A 20,289-nucleotide genomic window follows, 5' to 3' on the forward strand; every position below is an offset into this window, starting at 1 on the left:
CAAAAGCGGATTACTCCAGTGATAATTCGCTTACCTCAGTTGTCAAATTGTGGCCAGCAAAAGGCCGTTTTTTTCAATCAAAATTTCCCGAGTCTTGTCCAACCTAGGGAACACTTGCACACTAAAAGCCGTTTTCTCCGTGAAAGATCTTATACCAAGATCAACAATATTTATCGGCGAATACGTCAAGCCTCTTTTTCTTGAAGAGTTGGTTTGCTATCGAAGCCATATTAAACATAGCTCTTCATTCTGTTGCTGCAGGTCTTGGTATGGTGTGTACGTGTATCTCTGGCCAAACTCGAACAGATGACATAGTAGCTTGTGCCATGTCTAATGATTGCAATTGAATGCCAGTAATGTGTTTCTATTTCCTTTCGGGGCCACTATATGTCCTGTATATCAACTAGAGAGAGAATAAGATAGACAGTGTGCAAAAGATGCGTTAAACCCAAGAGCCAAGCGCAGACTTTAAGGTGTATGGCTACTGCTCCCCAGTACAACCAGGAGGACTGCTTCTGTCGATATGGGGCCAGAATCCGTACCAAAGGAACCAAGTCTGTAGCTTAGCTCATCCCTGTGCATCGGTGCCGGGGCACAATGAGCCGTCGAAGCTGCTCCCGACCGGACGCAGCGCATCCTCGATGGCTTGACATCCGCCCGTCCTCTTTTCCAAGGTCCTTTACCTAATTCTCCGGATCTTTTACTCACTCGCTGGCTGCCGCATTGTATCCGGTTAAGTCAGTGTTTGTCCGCACCGGCGTTGCACTTGGTCGGCGCAACTTCTCATGGATCGACATGACCCGCATGGGCCATTCTGTCGACCTTGTCAAGTCAGTCAGTACATCGGATCAACAGGTATGGAAGGCGAAGGTACACCTCTTCAGCGAGTGGATTTCTGACTCACTCTAGCATAGCGGCCTGGACCGCCTTGCCCGACTCCTCGAGCCCCTTTGTTCACATCTGGAGCACGCCAGTCAGCCGGATCAGAACGTCTCGCAATAAGAATTTCGGCGCTTGCTGGGTACTTAGTTGCAAGGTTTGACTTTGGTAACATAAACTCTGCATTTGGTCAGAACCTTGGGTCTCTTGCCATCCAAAGACTCATTCTTATCGCCCCTTTCGGCCGCCTTGTCGCCTGGTAAGTAATTGGTGGAGCAGGGTACAGATACTATCTCAACATTCCTTTGAGGTATAATAGAGATAGCCTTCCTATCATCAACGGTCTCAAGAACGCCGTGAGAGCAAGGTATTCCCTACTATTCATCAAGAGACCGCCGTTGTCACTGTTTTAGTTATGATGAACATAATGACGAAATTTTGTATGAAAGGATACTCACTGAGTCAGCACAGCCATCCGGCAAGATATCTTTAGAGAGTAGGGAGTCCCCTTGCTCACCTGGAGCAGAGCCGCGGCTTTACTTCCATCTTGTGAGTGTGTGGTGTAGGGTATGGGTAGCAGAGAAAGGTGCTCGCAAGAGTTTCGGTCGATATGACGAGAATAATATGGAATCCTGGCAAATGATTGGGGAAGAATCTTCATACTTAGTTATGCTCTTGCTGTCTGTGTAGTCTATTCAAGGTGGGCTGCCAAGAACTTGCCGTCTCGCAAACGGTGTTGGTTGCTTGCCATGCTGGCGGTGGGCTCGAGATTGACGGGCCTACAGGGCAGCAATGGAATAATACAACTAGACTTGCTCAGGGCTCTCAGTGACAACCGGAACAAGCCCAGGGCCGATAATAGCATCATGTCAACCGCCACAATCGCATTCTCAGAACACGTGAGGCTACGGATGGGAGAAGCTAGGAGAAGGAGCATGGCCAAGTGATCCGTCCAACCAGTCCAGATGAGGCAAGGTTTGAGGAATTTCCAAGCTTGATACACGGGTCAAGACTCAGATCTATGAGATTCAGTTGATCCAGCTGAGTTGAGGGGCGTTCACATAAAAATAAGAGAGACAACTACCCCCAGGCATGAGTTTCTATTAACTAGGTACAAGACTCACTTATATCGGGCTGTTATCGGGGAGGCCCTCCATGTTGCTTGTTATGACTTCGGTCCGTAACAAATTTCAAGTTTTATCCACAAGTTTTATTTCTGAGCTCCAAGTCATTGACCTCGCAAGGTGTCGGGTACATTACGCGACGCGTCATTACACGACACCGACGCGTTCATCGGGTATATTTCGGTTAACTGTTGGGCAGCCTGTTCCCGAAGGGAATTTCATAAACCCAAAGAAAAGCAAGTGCATAATCTGTGCATCAACATCCCCCTTTTGTCTTAGGATAATTCCGCCATGACCAGGGTCTTAATCATTAAACTGACGTTGCGCTTTGTGCAGACAAGAGCCCGCACTAACAGTAACAAGCAGCAAATGCTTGACTGTCCTCTGGGCACTGTTCCAACCGTGGAGCAGCACGGGTGGTAGATCAAAGCCAAGCATTCTATATTTGATTGGGCAATGCCGTTTTCCCGGAGAGAGTCGATGCATCTTTTTCACTGGAACTGGAGCCGCACCTCTTCCTTGACTGTCAAGACCTTGTATCATGCTCCATGCTGCGTGCCTATGATGGTTGGCTCAAAAGGTGGTCAAGCACTTTAACATTTGGGGTCACGATAACTCACGACGCCATGTGTCCACCCCGAGACCCTTCTCATGCCAAATCCCGATTTTTAATAGAGTTTTTTTTTTTGGCAGATAGAGGCCTTCACTTAAGATCATTTCCAGCACGCATGCCTACCACATGTCTTGACATCTAATAATCCCGGGTTTTGCGAACATGATTTCTGACGGAGCAACCACCTCCCATAGCTCTGTAGGGTAGCCCACAAAGATCCCGTATTTTCCGACAAGAATATCCCAACCAAGCCAAATTCTTTACACATGCGGTTCTCGGCCTGAAATTCCCTCTTTCCAGTGCAAATTTTATACCTTTGAAACAGAAACGAGGACAAGACGAAGATTAAAGGCTAATTCACACTCTTAGCGATTTCTTGCGTCTACAATCATCTCAGTGGTGGAACTCTCAAGTCAAATCATGCATCATGGAATAGAAAGGTGATTAGCTGTCCGAGCGTCATTAAGAAGTCTAAGTATATTACGCTTTTTGAATTCCTGTTTGTCTTTGAAAGGAGTGTTTAGACATTGGGGAGGTTAATATAGGTCCGTGTCTAGTTTTCTGCATGCACTGTCATTTGCCAGACCACCCACACGGCTTGCGCTCATTTCAAGTTCAATCGTCTTTTTGATGAATTGAAAGTTGAGTTAACAAGGCATTCGGAAGTTTGAATTGAACTCATTGAATTGACTTGGTGGCGGTTAGGGGGGTCATGGGCGTCCTCGAGAACTCACTTTTGTCTGCCCCCAGAAACTATCACTGGAGGTATCACCAAATTTATCTCTCGGATAGAAATAATTCAACTAATCCGCCATATGTGATTGAGCCTTTAAATCCAAGATATACTGGATTGAATTGGTTTGGTCTGGTTGCGATTCAATCGAGCGCAGCCCCGTCTCGCAGCTTGGCCCCTTTTGACACAGAGCCAAACCCGCCAGCACCGGCCAGAACGTTCTGTCACACACGTTCATCTGGCTCAGTTAGCCCACCAGGGGCTCGGGTTCAACTATTCTGTCATACACACTTCGTGTAAACTGGTCTAGAATGGCCATGATAGCCCCGATGAATGGTTCATGGCTTACGTGAGAGTCCTTGAGGATGTCCCCTGTCTGGTTGGCTGCGACAAGCCAGGTGGACTAAGCCAGACAGACGACGACGACGCATGGTGACTATAATGTTTGAGGTCTTTGATTTCGGTACTTGCCAAAGTTTAGAAGCTCGGAGGTTCTGTCATGCCAGCGTTCGTCTCGATCATGAAATTAGACGGTGCGGATGCACCCGATATAGACTGACGGGTGGCTAGTATTTGCTATTACTTCGAGACAGGAGACTTTCCCTCATGGATAGTGCTATGGAGGGCAAGTCTACCGAGACTTTCTAGAGCTAACTGATCCCAATGCCGACAAGAATGAAGGCGAGCAAGAGCGCAACAAAAGACGTACATCTGCCATGATGCTGTCAATCTGTTCTTTATTGTAGTTGTAGCCCGGCCCTCGATGGGTTAACTGAGCCCGAATATCACCGTGATGTTGTCTTGCGGGTGACTTGAACAAGGTAAGAGTTAGATACTGTGTGAGAAGTCATGGTTGATTGTTTTCTCTCTGGATGCCATATCTCCATCACATAATCATTCTTCGTGCCCTCTTTCTTAAGGTGATTGTTTGCTGTCGTCTTCCCTACATAACCCTAGAGCATGTTTGGGCAGTTTGCATCGAGGGTTGAATCTCTACTAGTCTTGGCACCAAAAGTCAAATTGTCGTTTAGTAGGGCTGACGTCAGGAGAATTTATCCCATGTTGCCATCAATGCATGTTCTGACGGCGAATTTGTATGGTGTCAACGGGATGGCCTGCCGTCGTGCAAACGATCCTCCTCAACGCGAACATTCCCAGAGCCCAGCCTGTAGCCAAAGCCAACGCGAATGGCCGGCCACTCCAATGTCAACACAGGCATTCGTCCGATGTAAAAACACCATATTGTGCCCAGATGTCTGTAAAAAACTCTCTTTCCCTAGCAAGCATCTGCAGGTGTATGAGATAAGCATCCATGGCCAACCATCAAGAGCCGAAGAGGCTCTCCAGACAGGCCCAGGAAACTGTAAAACAGCTCCGATAAGCTAGAAAAGCGCCAGCAGTCATACAGACCGAATGACGAGGGGGAAGAGGGCACAAAGGCAGTTGACGCCCTACACCGGCAACAGGCAGTCTTTCTAAACTATTGATGAAAAACAAAACATGTTGGATGGTAGTAGCCAAAGAAAGTCAACCTACTTTGATATGGCTCTAGCTAATCGTATGAGGCCGCAGTAAGCCAAACCACCAGTTCACAGCGGCAGCGAACGGCCGTCGGACCTTTCTACTGGAAACTGGCTTTGTCAATACGACTCTCCCCGCTTTCATGGCCAGAATAATCATCTACCCGCTCCCGACCACGTCGCTGTCGAGGATTCATCACAGCATCTAGAAATACATAGTTTGTCGCCGCATTCCTGTTCCCAACTTGAACAGTCTTCCTCCTGAAAGCGGTCAAAACGATGGCCCTCCTCAGCCGCCACGCCCTCCGGTCCGGACGACTCATCTTTTGGCCGGACTAATTGCCGCGTTCTCCAACCTGGGAGTTGCTCAGTGTTTTTGCCGAACGTTATCTCTTATCTTGCGTAATAGCTATCTTCCATAGCATCTAAAATGCTCCCCGTCTACAGGAAGTCTCCTGCAGTACCTGTAATGGCTCCTTTCTGCAACTATTCATCCACATCTTGTAACTAGCCCCCCTAGTGGTCTGGTCTTCGCTGCTGCGGTTCTTCTGAGTGGGATGCTTGACCCCATTTTTTCCGTTATTATTTATTGCATGGTTGTAGGCTGCGTCACGTTTCATATCTGGGTTGTCCATGGGCTCCGTGTTGCCGTTCACAGAAGGCTGCCTGGACGATATTCTGAAGGCCCGGCCGAAGTGGTGGAAAAACAGTGCAATAAGATTACAACCCCTACTCTCTGTCTAAGTCATGGCTCTCACGCCTGTCATTTAGGTTGTGGAAAAGGACGTATCTTGTGCGATCTCTGCCCATTCCATCCGTGCCCACAAAAATCTAAGCCGTGCCTTGCCCAAGTGTTATAATCTTGATAATTATATTATCAGTACTATTGGCATATGCACTGGGCCTTGCGCCCGATATATTCAGTTCTGGAGCTGCCGATCAGGAGTGAAGATACATCACCGCTCCCGAGGCCTTTGATTGAGCCCAGCCCTTATCGGGACATCCTTGGAGCCTTATGAACACTGATGGGATAGGATAAAGGCTAGGAACTCTAAGGCTCTCGATACTATCACCAACGAGGCTACTACTCTTATTCTCAGACACCTCTACCTACTTACCTACTACTTCTCGCTCTCTGCGCTAGTGTTGAATTAAACGAAGCGCGTAGCATCATCGCTCGGGTGGACTGGCTCCGAAGAGGGCCCTGTTCAGCAGCTCTCTGCAAGGCGAGCGACCTTGACTAGGTCTAGAGCGAGGTGAAAAAAGCTGAGCCCAGATCTGGGATAGGGTATAGCCGTAGCCGCAGCCTCTCGACGTCTTGGAGAAGGCAGTCTCCGAGTGATAGGGAGACATTAGCCAGCTCACCAAGAGGTGACACGTTAATGAACGTTGATACCGTCCAGGTCCCGGGCCCAGGCGATCCAGGTACAGCTATGTCACCTCAACGACGCCCGCTGCCGGGGAAAATGCGGGTGCTAGGGTAAGGGGTATCCAAGAGAGGGACCATAAGGAATCATTGCATTGAACTGCCGTGTTCTAATGAATAACAAGAACAACTCGAGACTGCTCATCTGAGCGGTTACATTGGGGAAGCGCGCAGGAGACACATCTATCTGCTCCCTGAGCTCTTCTCAGTCTCTGTCTGCTTAACCGCCTCCGTTGTTCCACCTAACGCACTGAATGCGACGACCGTCATCACCTCTTCTGTCAAGGTTCACGCAGGGGTGACTCTCATCGTTGTTCCAACTTCCCAGCAAGTCGCCAGTGCAAGAACCGCCGTTTCCAGTCTTTCCTCCGTAGTAGAACCACGGTCCAGATGCGAAGTAGACGGAATGGCTAGTATCGTCCATAGTGACATCAACGTTGAAGTTGCTCTCATGCTCGTAAGAAGCGGTTCCTTGGGCACTGCAAGGAAAAGGAAGCAGAGGTCAGCGCGTGGACGATACGAAAGCTGGATGTGAAAGTAGGCGAGCGCTCAGATCAAGGCTTACCAGTCGCCGCTTGAAAACTCGTTCGCTTTACGATTAGCGCGAGGTGAAATCGCGGAGGCAGAGACTGCCGTGGCAGTACCGAAAGCCAAGATGGTACTCAGAAAAAAGCCGGCATGCATTGTGATGATTGTCAGAGAATTTCAAGTATTGTGTGGCTTTGCCAAAGTCATGTGGGTTTGAAGTCTTTGTGAAGAATGGTGGATGATAGAGATGATTGCTGAGCTGGAGCTGATGACCTATTTATACCTTTTGCTCAGAGGAAAAGGCTAGGTATACTATGTCTATAAACATACTACATGAAATCCTGGGTATGGCTTTGTCCCATAGATCTCCGCAGGATCATGAATGCTGTTCTCGAGGGAATGGATCCAGGGCGCCTAGGCCAGTCGGGAACCTGGCTGAAAGAAAGCGATGACGTGGCTGAACAACAGCACAGATGATCCTCTATTGGGGGCTGAATCCTTTGGACTCGCGACCTCCCTGAAAAGCTAACGCGACTGATTTGAGAGGTAGATGATTCATAAAGTATCTGCATCGAAGTTAAAGGCCCTTTTCACATCCACACCCCCCCAAGGGGAGATTCACAACGACCAACACTAAGAGGCTTAGATGTGAGTGACCAAATGCCGTGCAACTATGTATGCATTCGCAGTGAACACTGGCCCGTCTCCATCGGCAACTAGATAGGCTTTGCAACGCTCCGTAGTCTCCTGACAGTTGTCTTGATACGAGGCAGCAAGATGTATGGTGGCGATCTACAACTCACTCTCGTTCAACCAATAATACCGGACCATAAGAGTTCCACCGCATTAATTTGTGACGTAGCTGAGAAAGGCGTAGTACTTGGGTCTGTGCCGACTGTGAGCTTAGGTGTGTTATGACTGTGTTAATGTTGTTGGGTTGCTCCGAGGCCTCCACCCCTGGCCTTGTGTAGCCTTTTGAACAAGTGCCGACTGTGAGCATACTGTTGATCAAGCCCCACGTAATCATCCGCCGGTTGATCTTTTGGCGATCATTACAGAGGTAGTCAGCCTGTCAGCAAGGCACACGGTACATAGTAAGCGAAGCTGTAAGGCTTATTGAAACCTGAATGAGTTTCATCTCCGAAAGATCAGCAGCGAGACATGATCCTTTGAATATCACGATGTGTAACGTTGGGGCCAAATCCTGTCAGAGGCGGAGCCCTCGGTCATCAGAGTCCGAGGTCACCAATGAGCGAGGACTCCGCTCCTCGCACATCTTTTGCATGAAATATAAGCTTTCTTTGCAGAACTTGGGGTGGCTGTGCCGCAGGAGGACATTAGTAAATTATGTGTGGTTATTCCTAGAAGAAGCTGGGTAGCTCCTTTTATCGCTTGAATCATTGACCGGGGGTATCCCCTTCTGGCTAAGAGTTTACGTGATACTGTTACAATATATTTGGTAATGTGATGTTTGAATTTGATCCTGCGAAATTGAAATGATGCAATAACTGGTCTTGTTTTAGCCCCGGAATGTCTTTGGTAGCAGTACAGTTGAGTCCTTAGGGAGTGCTGGGTTTATTGGGGAGCTGTTGCCCTGATGCAGGATGACATCTTCACATTATGGCCTGGGCCCAGACCTGATTGCTCTGCCCTCAACGTAGCCTGCACAGACCTCTTTAAAGGCACAATTGCCCCCGATTCTCTCAGGAATGCAAGGTCGCCACCTCCCAGTTCTACTCCAGAACCCTCCGAGACGGCGGTATAAACGTGGCCTTGCACTGTCCTCAACCAATCCAACAATTCAGTAAATACCTCCCCAGCTTCGAAGACCCATGTAGCGAGACTCTTTAGTTCCAGATTCCTTTGTTTTGTGGCCCTATCAATCGACGGCGCTATCCAGGCTGTACCTAGACTCGAGTTCGTTTGACAGTTCCACTCCCTCCCTGAGCACACCCATCAGCGCCCCCCTTTATCCACCCAGATACCCTTACGTCAGTCTGGTTGCCAACTGTGGCTATGTATCTATACTCTTAGAAATGGATATATATTATGGCCTCACGTTGGGCCAAGTCCGGTCCTGATGAACCCGACTGCGCATGGCTGGTTGGCAATAGATTATGAGAGGCTTCAAGCTTCACCAGCGGCGACATTCAATACAGCACAACCAGCGCCCTCTCTATCAACGGTGAAATATTTTGCTGCAAGGCGTGTTTAAGTCTCTTCTCCGTCATTGTGAGTATTGCTATCGCAGCTGTTCTCGACCACAGGTTTCGGCATTTAGTTACATGCCATCTTTACGCATCTCGTAAGGGAGAGGCTCGAAAGATGACAGGCCCTCATAAAACGAAGTCCTAACGAATACCACGCGGTTGATTTCTACCCTCGTTCTCTGTCTCGGCTCTCTCACCTCCCTCTGCTTTACTGGAACCACACCAGCCCTTCCATATCATGATATAAAGATTATGCAGCATTCCCAGCTTTACTATATTGATTCACAGCAGCCGAATTCTCGACCTCGCCTGAAGATCGAACCTAAGAAAGACAAAAGTCTCAGAGAGTTGACCTCTATGTCGCCTGAACACCGCATCAGCTGGTTCTGTAGCCATCAGCGCCTGCCACAGCAATTTCACCAAGCCCCTTGCTCTGATGACTGTCCTCTTTCGCAAATAAACCACTTTACGAGTCGAGGGCTACCCTAGCTAAAGGGAGTAAGGCTCACGAACGCCTGTGTAGAAAGGTAGGGGTTAATAGAGGTAGCCAATGCTTCCTCTCGATGCACGGAGATGTGTGGATTCATTCCAGATTTTTGCCGTATAGATGCCAATCTAGCTCACGACATCTTGTCTGTGTCCTTGCTCTTAATCGCGCCTTGACGAAGCAATGATCCGGTTGATATCTGTGGCTGCTCTATCGACGACGCCACGCTCTATAAGCAGTACTATCCGGGCCGTCTAACCCTTTTCTCGGGCAAATGGGTTAATATGCCCCATACGCTAAAGGGCTCATGGTAGCCCATCGCAAGCTAGAGCAGGCCTCAGCTTCTGCCTCTCCTCATGACAAAGACATGCCGTCCTTGCCTCTCTCAGCGGTGCGCATTGGAGATCGACTCCCTTTCAATTTCCAATACCGCCAGGGTTTCCCCAACAGTTGGCATCACATGTTCCTACCTTGCTTTGACTCAATGTGGGGTGTAATGGCCTGTAGGGCGACGGCTGCAGAGATTCCGACTTTCTACGAGAGCAAGGGCTGCCAGAAGCCGCTAGGTTCGTCCCGTTCTTAGGCAAACTTGCTGCTCATTCTCTTGCAGTCCTGTGACCTCCCTCAGTCAAAACTCTACCGCTTTGTTGGGCTCTTCCACCACTCCAATCACAGCATGACTTCCCATTTCCCCAATACAAAGAGCCGGGTCGGATACAGTTGGTTGCATATGCCTGCAGAATGATTTCTCCTGGACTATTCCTCAATGCCGCTCTGTGTCAGTCACCCTTCCCGCCACTAGTCCCTTGCAGTTTCTTTGTTCTGACGTGTTGGCATAGAGGGCTATTGCAGGCCATGACCAGACGGGTCCGAGGCAACGTCCATGGTGCTAGTTGTTGTCCTCTCTACTGTCCATCAGCTGGAAGTCCCTCGAATCTGACCCACGGGCCAAGCCATGGGTGTCGACACCCCAGGTCCATAAAGGTGACAGAGACCCAACTTCGGCGTCATCTCATACCGTACCTATGTGTTTGCTGGGTCCTGCATCTGGCACATGATCCTGAGATACTCCCTGCTGCTGTCGAGACTACACCTACCATTTCATCCGCGGTTTCATACTGGTCGCCCAAAGCAGCTTCCTAAGCGTTCAATCCAGTCTTACTGGAGGCCAAGGTAGTAGAGGAACCGCATGTGCAATGGGCCACTGGTAAGTCGATGGGAGATGAGGCTTCAAAGCGAATCAAACACGAGTAACAGACAAATACAAGCGGCCTTTGATTCAACAATGTCATGTACACACGGCATCAGTGTCACTAGCCACGATTGCAACGACCTCAGCCTGACCTACAATGTGGCTGAAGCGACAAAGCGTCGGCTCTGATATGACCTAACTCGGAGTGTTTGTCGGCCTGGTGGGAAGCAATGAAGCGGACATATGAGCTACGTGTGCGTCGATTGGTTTGGACACGGCATCCTCAGACGGTAATGCCATCCTTCAAAGACACAACATCCGTGACCTTAGGCAGGTGGATGATACCTAGAGCAAATGGGAAGGTCCCATGTGTCGACTAACGACAGCGCTTCGTCCCGTCGCTCACAAGAGTCATGACGACAACCAGTACAAGATGGTTGTTTTCTTAAGCACGGAAATCTTGATCCGCCCTGACTTGCTCTATTCCTGGCTGCGCTTCTAAGAAACCTGGGGCAACGCAATCGTGCTTAGTATCATGCGTGGTTCAGGGCGAGACGAGAACTGCGTCTATCGATCTGGCTTGATTGGCCACACGGGGTGAAATTCTGTCCCTCAATGACTGACTACTCGTGGCGAAGCTGACTTGAAAATGGCCAAGACCTGGATTGCGTGATGCAGCGAGACGCATTCGAGACGGCGCAATCACCGCCACGGCTCTGCGCTGCATTTCCACCTCATCTACCTACTGTACGGCAAGGGGGATCCTCCGGCAAGTAGACGAGTCAGCTGCTCCCACTTTTGTGTCGTTGAGCTACATTTGGGGCCAGTCACCTCTGCTTGACCCATACCGCCCTGCCCTGCGCGCGCGTCAAGGGCCACACGCCGACATGCATCTCGTCGGAGCCGTACAACCAGATTATGTCGTCAACCTGGGAAGAGCGAGATTGAACTTCCAAGAAGGGCTCTTTTCCCACTGGCCGTCGCCTCTTCTTGTGGAGCGCGAGATATCACACGAGTGTCCTAGTCTGTTCTGTAATGAAGCCATAGGTCTTCCGCCGCGTGTTTTATCAATGATGGGACAGGATTGGGCGAGACCACATCTGGCGAGACCCTTGTGGATCTACCATGGATAGAGCCGGTTGTCTGCAACGGGACAACAATGACTCCCCAAAGCGATTGCCACTGATGAATTGTCCAGGCTGTGAACAAGGAGGGGATTTTGCCTACAATCAGCTTCCCAGGGCGCCACTATGTCGTCTGCATACGCATGATCATCTTATGATCATGACCTTTAAGGCACCTATCGAATAGGGTTGGCGGTTTGGTCCACCCATATAGCGGTTGGCATGTTCCAATAGGGGATGCCAGACCCGGGCGATGGTTCATAAGATTTCTCTATGGGATCAAAAGCACATGGCACTGCTTCCTGAGCATCAAAGCACTCCAGCCCGCGGTGGGAGGGTCGCTAAATAATCCAAGAACAACTACAGTCCAAGCTTGGCAGTTCGTCAATAAGAAGTCGAAGAAGAGGAGTCAGTTAGGAACCTGTCCAATGGATCCAAGACGGAGTCCTGCACGAGTTCGCCGCATACTTGGATCCACGCATCGGTAGCGCCATCGGAGCTTCTTTCGCTAGATTTAACATATACTTAATCTTCCTCTACCATATGCTGTGCTACAGGTATTCATCTTGTGAACGAGAACGCGTGGAGTGTTTTTGTTGCTGAAGAAAATGGATGGAAGTACGTTGCCTGGCATTGGGATGTTAGGCGGACTTTGGCTATGTGAGAGTTACTGCCCAACGTCTTGAGGTCCGATGACAATCCCCCTTGATTTCCCCGCTCCTACCTATATTTGGAGAAAGCGACACTGTCTCTTGTATTGCCAGGAGCGCAGCCTCTGAAAATGGTTGTGGGTCAACCCCTGACTTACCCCCTTGTTCTCTGCAGTTAAGCAGTCTCACCTATCTATTTAACTGTCTGAGAGTACCGAAACACCGAAGGCCTGCTTTGATCCCTACTACGCCTACTCTGTCATCAGAAACCTTCTTAGCCTTTCCACCTACTATCCAACACTATTTGGTGGAAGAGGCAGGGTCTAACCATTGCAAACCCCTCCAATTTCTCAGGTCAGAGTTGAAGGTCTGCGGAGAGACACATTCCTACTGCAGCAATAGCACACTTGCTTTGGACTAAGATTTCCAACGTCACCTACCTAAGCGATTGATTGAGGTCGGCAGAGCGAGGCAGCAAACTTCAGTCGGACTTGTCGAACTAGTAGACGCTGTACGAGAACTGTGTGCCGCTCTCAGCTACTGCTGGTGTCCTTCGGAGGCGAAGTATACTGCCACGGCACCTTGCCTGAAGGATTACAAACAATAGATACCATGGGAGAAGCTCCCTCGGACGGTCCAAGACGCGATCGTCATCGCCCAACTACTCGACATCTCAGTCCTTTAGGTCGACGCTTTCCGCATGATGCAGAAATCTGAAGTCCAGACCCAAGGTGGGATTGCCATTGATCAAGGTGATTGGGCGCAAGAATGAACAAGAATGGTAGGCCCTACCGATATTCAACAGTAACATTGGCTGTTCTGCCCGCATCGAGCTCAGCTCAGGGATTTTTGGAGGCAGTCGGGGATGAACTGCCGCCCAGCCCCCCCTACAACACGAGCACTAACATGGTGAGACTGATATTGCAGGCTCCACATGCGAAGCGCGCGGATGAACGTTCGGAGAGGTGTTGCTCCTCTCTTCTCCCGTTATCTATTTCTATCAAAAGTATCTTGCGTGGGAATGCAAATTGGCAAAAGAGTTTGAAGGGGCTCCACTAGAAGATATATCAAGACTGCGACTGACAACAACAGAGGCGTGTGATGTCCCCGTTGACTCTCCTAGTTCCAATCAGTTGATTTGGTGGGAGTGGGTGTCCGCCTACACTTCAAGGAGTTTGACGCAAATATCGGATCAGCCAATGGCAATATATGGCGTCATCGACCAGTACTTGTGTCTTGCGAGACATGAACTAACAACAAGGCTATGGAATCTCACTCTGGTGAAACACCTACTGTGGCGGGCGAAAAGCCCAGGCATCCGGATATCGACAAGATCCTGCAACGTGCCCACATGGTCCTGGTTATCCGTTGATTCGGTCATCTGGCCTCCTAGGAACGTCAAACATGCCACCACACTGTTCATTCGGGTTGGAGAGGTTATTGGAGTCAACGGTTCACCAAAAGCAGCACCATGCAGCGAACGATGGATCGGCTAGACTACCCTCCTTCTTAAGGACATCTTGCAACCAGCGCAAGTGCTCAAAATCGGGAATGACTGCACGCTGCGCAGATCTGATGAAGGCAACTTACAAGCGCCTTAATACTGCTGGATAAGTCGTGAAGAAGACGTCCCCGCTACTGGATCGGCGTATTGTCTTTGGCTGGGAGCTTTGTTTCACTACCCTGGCTTTCAGCAATTCGCAACTCGTGAAGCGCTTGTTCTTGGTCCTGCAGGTGAAGATACATATCATCGCATCGGGTCATGCAAGGTGAGGGTAGCAAAGCTTTTCGCAGACTCGGAGATTACTCGTTGTGGGGAGGAAAGGGAGGGGATTATTAGAGAAGGTTCTTTCGCACCATTTGAAGAAGAAAGCCGTAGCAAGATTGGTTTCACATGGCCGAAAGTTAGTATAACTTCTCTGAGATGGTAACTAACATGTGAAGGTATGGGCCGGCTTACGAGCTACCATACGGATGTCGATAGGTTATCATGAGGCTAATGCCCAAAATTTTAAGCATCTTCTTCTCTTGTCCATAACTTGAAATATTGCCTTGAAACATGAAACATGCAAGGCAGACTCCCCGCTGCACCCAAACGAGATTTAAGAGCTGCTGGGCGATTTCGTTTTGAGTGTCTTGCATCCCCACAAGTTGGCTTCTTCTATCACGAGACCTCCAACAGGTTAATTCCAGCTGCTCATCAGCTACACCGTGTGATCTTCCGCCACTGATCCTTTGCTGGCCATTTGTCATTCCCGTACGCTTTTAGGAAATTCAGGACAAAACTCCATGAGAGACCCAAGACACACAGCAATCAAGATGAAAGAAAGATTCTAGCGTTTCACGAGAAAAAATCGACATTAACTAGGAATAGAAGGTATGTAGCTCGGAGGCAGGTTTAATGCCCCCGTGTTGTTTTTGGTCCTAAAACTGGCTGGTCCACCAAGGAGGCGAGTTTGTCGCCATGGACAGTATTCTGCTCTCAAGATGGATTGACTCTCTTGAATCAAAGATCACTCATTTCCATCCAAGTCACGGAGCTACTTGTTAGACTATATACATTGAATCATCTCTTGCGATGTCACCGCGTACTGTGACTCCCAGGCCTTCACCATTGCAGCAAGCGACAGCTCCCTGCATTTATCATGGTCTTGTAGCCTCATGGTTCTCATGCTAACCTTTACAGTCCTTCGTAGCACCTCAGCTACTCCTGTGTGACCTCCACTGGTCGCTTGCGTCAGAGACGTGCTCCCATTGCCGCAGTCCGCATCCAGTTCCGTCTTGCAACATTCTAGGATCGCCTTGACGATGGGCCCGGCTCCATTTTTGGCCGTCCAGTAAATTGGTATAATCTTATTCTTGTTTGCAGGGTTCGCGTCGATCCGGCCGTAAGCGAACCATAACCCTAACTCGCCGAACGACACGTGGGTCGGTCTTCCATAACATCTTGTCCCCATGATAATCTAACTCCCCTTCAGCCCATCTGAGTAGTGTCCTCTCTTAATTACCTTGGTGAGTCTGATTCACCTCCTCTGTCATGAATAAGAATTGCTCAATAGCTGTTTCGAATTGCTAGGGAAATCCGACCATCAGAATCCTCCCGATCTGCTTGGACGTGCGTAGTCGTCTTGTAAAAGCATGTTCACCTAGTCTCTCATTTGCGTCCGGAAAAATACCTCGTCTAGTGTGTTTGATGGAATGCACCTGGTGCCGAATAGCCATCACACTACAGGTCCATGGCTACGCCTAACTACCAACGAGATGGCGTGGTCTCCCAGAGCCGGTACTCGTCGTGAGAGAAACTCGTGTGCGGGTCAACGATATGTGCTTGTGTGAGAAGCTTCGCAACATGCTGAGTGCTTCCGACAATAGCAGCGAGGCCAAGCAGCTCTGAGCCAAGAATGGCGCCCTGAGAGTCCGAACGTGCTGCCAACCTGATGCATCGCCGTCATGTCTGCCAAGAGGTTTTGGGAAAGTGGCAGAAGGCGTTTGCCGCAAGTTAATACAGGCCACTCGACTTGCAATGCGAAAAGGAGAAAGATATGGGTCTCAAAATGGCCGAACAAAGTGGCTGCCGCCACTTAAGTTAGGATATAGATTATAAAACCAGTTAAGTTCATACGGACGGAGCATGTCAGAGAATTCATTCAGATAGACGAGGAGCAAAAGTGAACAAGATGAAAGAACCTTACCCAATACCAACCACGTACTGAATGAGACAGTGAGAGAAAATGGGGTGATCGTGCCTTGAGCTTATTTCAAACGATGATTTCGGTTCTCGGGGAGTTGACATCAGTTCTCCGCTGTCGTCGTCACGAGCTCAACGGACCAACCTTTTCCACGAGGAATAGGATGAAAGCTATCTTAGGTAAGGCAATGTGTCATCCATCCTTAGTTTCGTCGCTCGTATCACCCATGCCTCGAAGTCGTTGTACCAGCACTCGAGATTCTCAGACTTACAATGACGGCGAGACTATCATCAAAAACATACTGCTCTATGAGCCTGGAATCTTCGGTACAAACTCCCGCTGGTTTGGAATCTTAAGGGAACCGTTGGGAGATATAGCCTTCGCATTAATGCCGACCATACTATCTGGGACAGCCACATGTGACCATGAGACTAGGTCTGGGCCATACTATCACTGTTGCTCGTTTCCTTCTTATTCATTCCTCTCGTACTTGGTTTACCTCAAGTTAATCATCTTGTCTCGTTCACTTTTGAGGTATTTCCGTTACGCCATGAGACGTCAGTGTGTGTAGTTCGCTACCAATTATACCCGCAGAACATTGGTGATACGTGAAGAAGGCAGAAATGTGATAGAATTGGCCTTGACTTGGCGGTCAAGTCGAAGCAGTTCTGCTCCCAGAACTCCAACAGCCCCAGCCACCAGATAAATGATGCCTCAAACTGAAATATTGACTACGCTCAACCTCTCATATAGATCCTCTCCCTGTTCCAGTAGCCACTGTATCTGGTGGCCGACCTCAATCTGCGGCCCTCGACGCCGCGCATGGTACCTTCAGTACTTGATTCTGACCCCCTTTGGCAGACTAAGCTCCGCAATAGACAAAATCGATCTTGGCAGTGTTGAGCTTTGTTACATGGCTTCCAACCGTCGGGCTCGCAATGAGGAATGATCTCGGAATTAATCAAGTATCGTGAACATACCTTCTTTGGTTGACTGTATTCATATTACTGTGCGCGACATGATTTTCAACGACAAGGCTCTTGTGAAGCATCTTCCGTGGATATCCTCCATGATCTTCTGGTTCAGTTCTCCCATCGAGGGCCGGGCTGCAACTATAATAAAGAACAGATCTTCAACAGTGGAAGGAACATGCTTCTCGGACAACTGGTGTGTTGCCGCTGCCGTCACGGGACGAGAATGAGCCTGCTATTTGCTCCGAACGGTGAAATGCCAGACCAATGCCTGTGCCCGCGTCCATGTCTGGGTCTGCGTCCATAGCCACACCCGTTTCTACCTCTGTTCACTTGCCTGCGCTTCAAAAGATTCTATGAAGTGTACATGCCTAGTAGCTCTCGTCTTGTTTATCGGCATAGTGTAGATTTTGAGCGCCCTCGGCCACCTGGCGTCGGTGTCGACCGCGTTTGTCAACAAGACGATCGAGTTTCACATGTGGCAGCCTATGCACCTTTTATACCGCGACGACGAAAACTCCATCCTCCCGCTCATCACTCCCTTTCGATTCAACAGCTCCATTACTATCCCACGAAAGTCGAGTTCCATGATCGGTGCGTTCGATGAAGAGACCCAGGCCATGGGAGTCGGGCTGGCGATATGGGAGGACAGCGGTCTTTCTGGCTTTAACGAACGTCTCAGTCAAGGTCTCAACACCTGCCAAGCCGAATTTGAACCTTACGAGACAGTATGCTCGAGCCCCTCCTTGCCAAACTCGAGGAGCTTCTGACGCCTCATTCTGGCTACAGCGTCTGGGTCGCCGACCTCTGCGACTGCGTCACATTCACACAGGACTACTTTTCCTTCCACCTCCTCCACATGGACCCTACCTTGTCGACCGTACCGTGCTAATACTATCCACGTCGGATACGACTATTGCGGAGCAGCTTGAGTTTTGGGAGATCATGAAACCGACAGCCGGAGTTACAGATGAACAGAGATGCCGCTTCACAGCTGATGAGCCGAGGTGGTATTCAAGTTGAAAAGTTCGGTGCAAGCGTATCATGACCCATTACGACTTTGGGCAATCAGACAGTCGCGGAGTTAAAGAGGGTGGCAGATAGAGGCTTGCAGCTGAAGAGTTTGGTCACGGAGTATGAGCCGAGGTCGCAGTACAAGAACATCAGGCCCAAGAGGCCCAAGAGGCCCAAGAGGCCAAGTCAGATGTGGGCGTGATAATGTCTTCAACGCCTCCATGTTCAGTTTCATTTTGGGGTCCATACTGTACATGGCTCACTGTTAGTGTTGCGATTATTGTTTAATGATTTCCACTTGTTTTTGGGGAGGAGAACCGGGCCAACGGAGAGGACAGTTTCACGCACGGTTGTGATAGTATTCTTCCTTTCTTGTGTACGTGGTTTGTCAGGTTCTTAGCCAACACTTGAGTACATATCTGAAGATTACTCTAGCAGCACCCCCACAGAGAACAACCGCCACTCACTCGTTCCTATGCCCTACTACTTCAGTCTCACTAAAGCTTTCCACTATCCATAGATCCGTTGCGTCTCCTTAAGTTTATGTTTTCCTACCTATGCGAGAACCACCAGCTGCTTTTCCAGTTCAACCCTTAGTAACACCACAGCTGTGGCCGTGACGCCTTCAGACCAGCTTTCCATCGCCGCCGCGCCGACTCTTGCGCTGAATCGCTTTCTATATCACGTCAGCCAAGTCTCCAAAGGCTATGGGAGGTGTATGTACACTTGCATTGGGCCTGTTGCACTCACCGCGACCCTCGAGAGGTCTGCGCCGTCATCAAGGGACAGCTGGCTCCGGTCCGGAAGTGCGTCACTCTTATTGCTTCTCCAGCGAGAGGACGACAGACCAGTGTCGTAGGTCTTGTTGATGGCTTTCACAGGCTGTGGGAGCCCGGCCCTCAATGGGTTAACTGAGCCCGAAGATCGCAGGCCGTAGGACCAAAGGCGCCTTGTTGCTGCCGGAGGAGTCACACACCGGCCTCATCATCGCTGGCAAAGTGGTGTCCAGAGGCCCGGATCCATCCGGCAGGAGGGTTAGTCAGGGCACCAAAGTCGACCGCCTTGCTTTGAATATTACTGATCAGGGCTTTGAACCCTTTGAGCACGTTACGGTTATTGTCGCCTCTCTCGTCGGCTCTCCCACGGTTAATATTGCAGTGGTCGGCGGCAACCAGAACCACTCGCTGTTGGAGATGATGACCTTGGCATCATACGTTGGGCTCGATTCGGGAAAGATGTCCTTGCCCGAGAACTCGAAGAAGTTGTTGAGAACCGCGCCGTGGACCTCTTGGCAAAACCAGACCGAGGGTGACGCACCTATCTTCTTCTTGGCGATGTAGTCTGCGAGCTAGGTGCCACAGACTTACTCGATTGAGTTTGGCGAGCACATCCTGAGCAGTCACGGTGAAAAAGGGACTGAAGGGATTGGGCAGGTCAAGTGCATGGTTTTGGTTCCGAGTAAAGCCTGAATATGGTTTATGTATACTACTCAACAGACGTCGATGTTTTTGAAGCCGTCGTCCTGCTTGGTATCCCAGCTTCGCGATCAAGTCGTTGCACGTGGCGGCTTTGTTCCTGTCGATCTGATGCTGCATGGCCATGCATAACACTCCGCCGCACTGCTGTTGCCTTATCCAGGTCGCGGTGGCTTACAGCACTGTGGTTCAATGCTGTCATGTGCATACGTATCATGTTCTTTGTTCGTATGCCAGACCGAGACGTCATTTATACCACCATCGACTGCAGTTGGCTTTATCCTTCAGCCTGCCAATCGGGGAGAAGTACACACAAGTAAATCTGCATAACAAAGAAAGACTGTGCCTGTCCACTACAAATCCATGGCGGGGATGTGAAACAAAGATTGCAGCATTGGGTTTTGATATCACAGTGTGTCTCTTGGTGTATTATATGATCATGTATCGGAAAATTATGTCACTGAAAAAAATTAGAATGTGAAACAAAGACTATTGTCAAATGCAGGTTGTCCACTCTACCTAATGGTTTTCGGAGCTCCTGAATTGCGATATAACTACTCCACACAACAGCCCAATTGCTTTGTAAACAATCACTGGAGGGTAAAAGCAGTGATGCAGTTGCTGGCCCACGCAGGGAAGAAGATAGTCGCAACC

At 49.6% G+C, this 20,289-nt stretch overlaps 3 protein-coding genes across 3 annotated transcripts; 1 reads left to right on the top strand and 2 right to left on the bottom strand.

Moving 5' to 3' along the window:
• Positions 1-795: 795 nt before the first annotated feature.
• NECHADRAFT_88705 (uncharacterized protein) lies at positions 796-1,826 on the top strand (the record flags this gene model as incomplete). The annotated part of the gene is made up of 4 exons (XM_003040137.1): positions 796-855; positions 915-1,138; positions 1,329-1,432; positions 1,570-1,826. 4 exons carry the CDS (start codon positions 796-798, stop codon positions 1,824-1,826), a joined length of 645 nt encoding a protein of 214 aa, XP_003040183.1.
• A 4,689-nt stretch (positions 1,827-6,515) lies between these two features.
• Positions 6,516-6,979, bottom strand: NECHADRAFT_88706 (uncharacterized protein; the record flags this gene model as incomplete). The annotated part of the gene is made up of 2 exons (XM_003040143.1): positions 6,516-6,774; positions 6,861-6,979. 2 exons carry the CDS (start codon positions 6,977-6,979, stop codon positions 6,516-6,518), a joined length of 378 nt encoding a protein of 125 aa, XP_003040189.1.
• Positions 6,980-18,785: 11,806 nt separating this feature from the next.
• Positions 18,786-19,761, bottom strand: NECHADRAFT_88707 (uncharacterized protein; the record flags this gene model as incomplete). The annotated part of the gene is made up of 5 exons (XM_003040144.1): positions 18,786-18,836; positions 18,911-19,071; positions 19,137-19,344; positions 19,528-19,625; positions 19,659-19,761. 5 exons carry the CDS (start codon positions 19,759-19,761, stop codon positions 18,786-18,788), a joined length of 621 nt encoding a protein of 206 aa, XP_003040190.1.
• Between the last annotated feature and the right edge of the window lie 528 nt (positions 19,762-20,289).

This window comes from Fusarium vanettenii, assembly GCF_000151355.1.
Source record: "Fusarium vanettenii 77-13-4 chromosome 15 genomic scaffold NECHAsca_78_chr15_2_0, whole genome shotgun sequence".
NCBI classification, from domain to species: domain Eukaryota; kingdom Fungi; phylum Ascomycota; class Sordariomycetes; order Hypocreales; family Nectriaceae; genus Fusarium; species Fusarium vanettenii.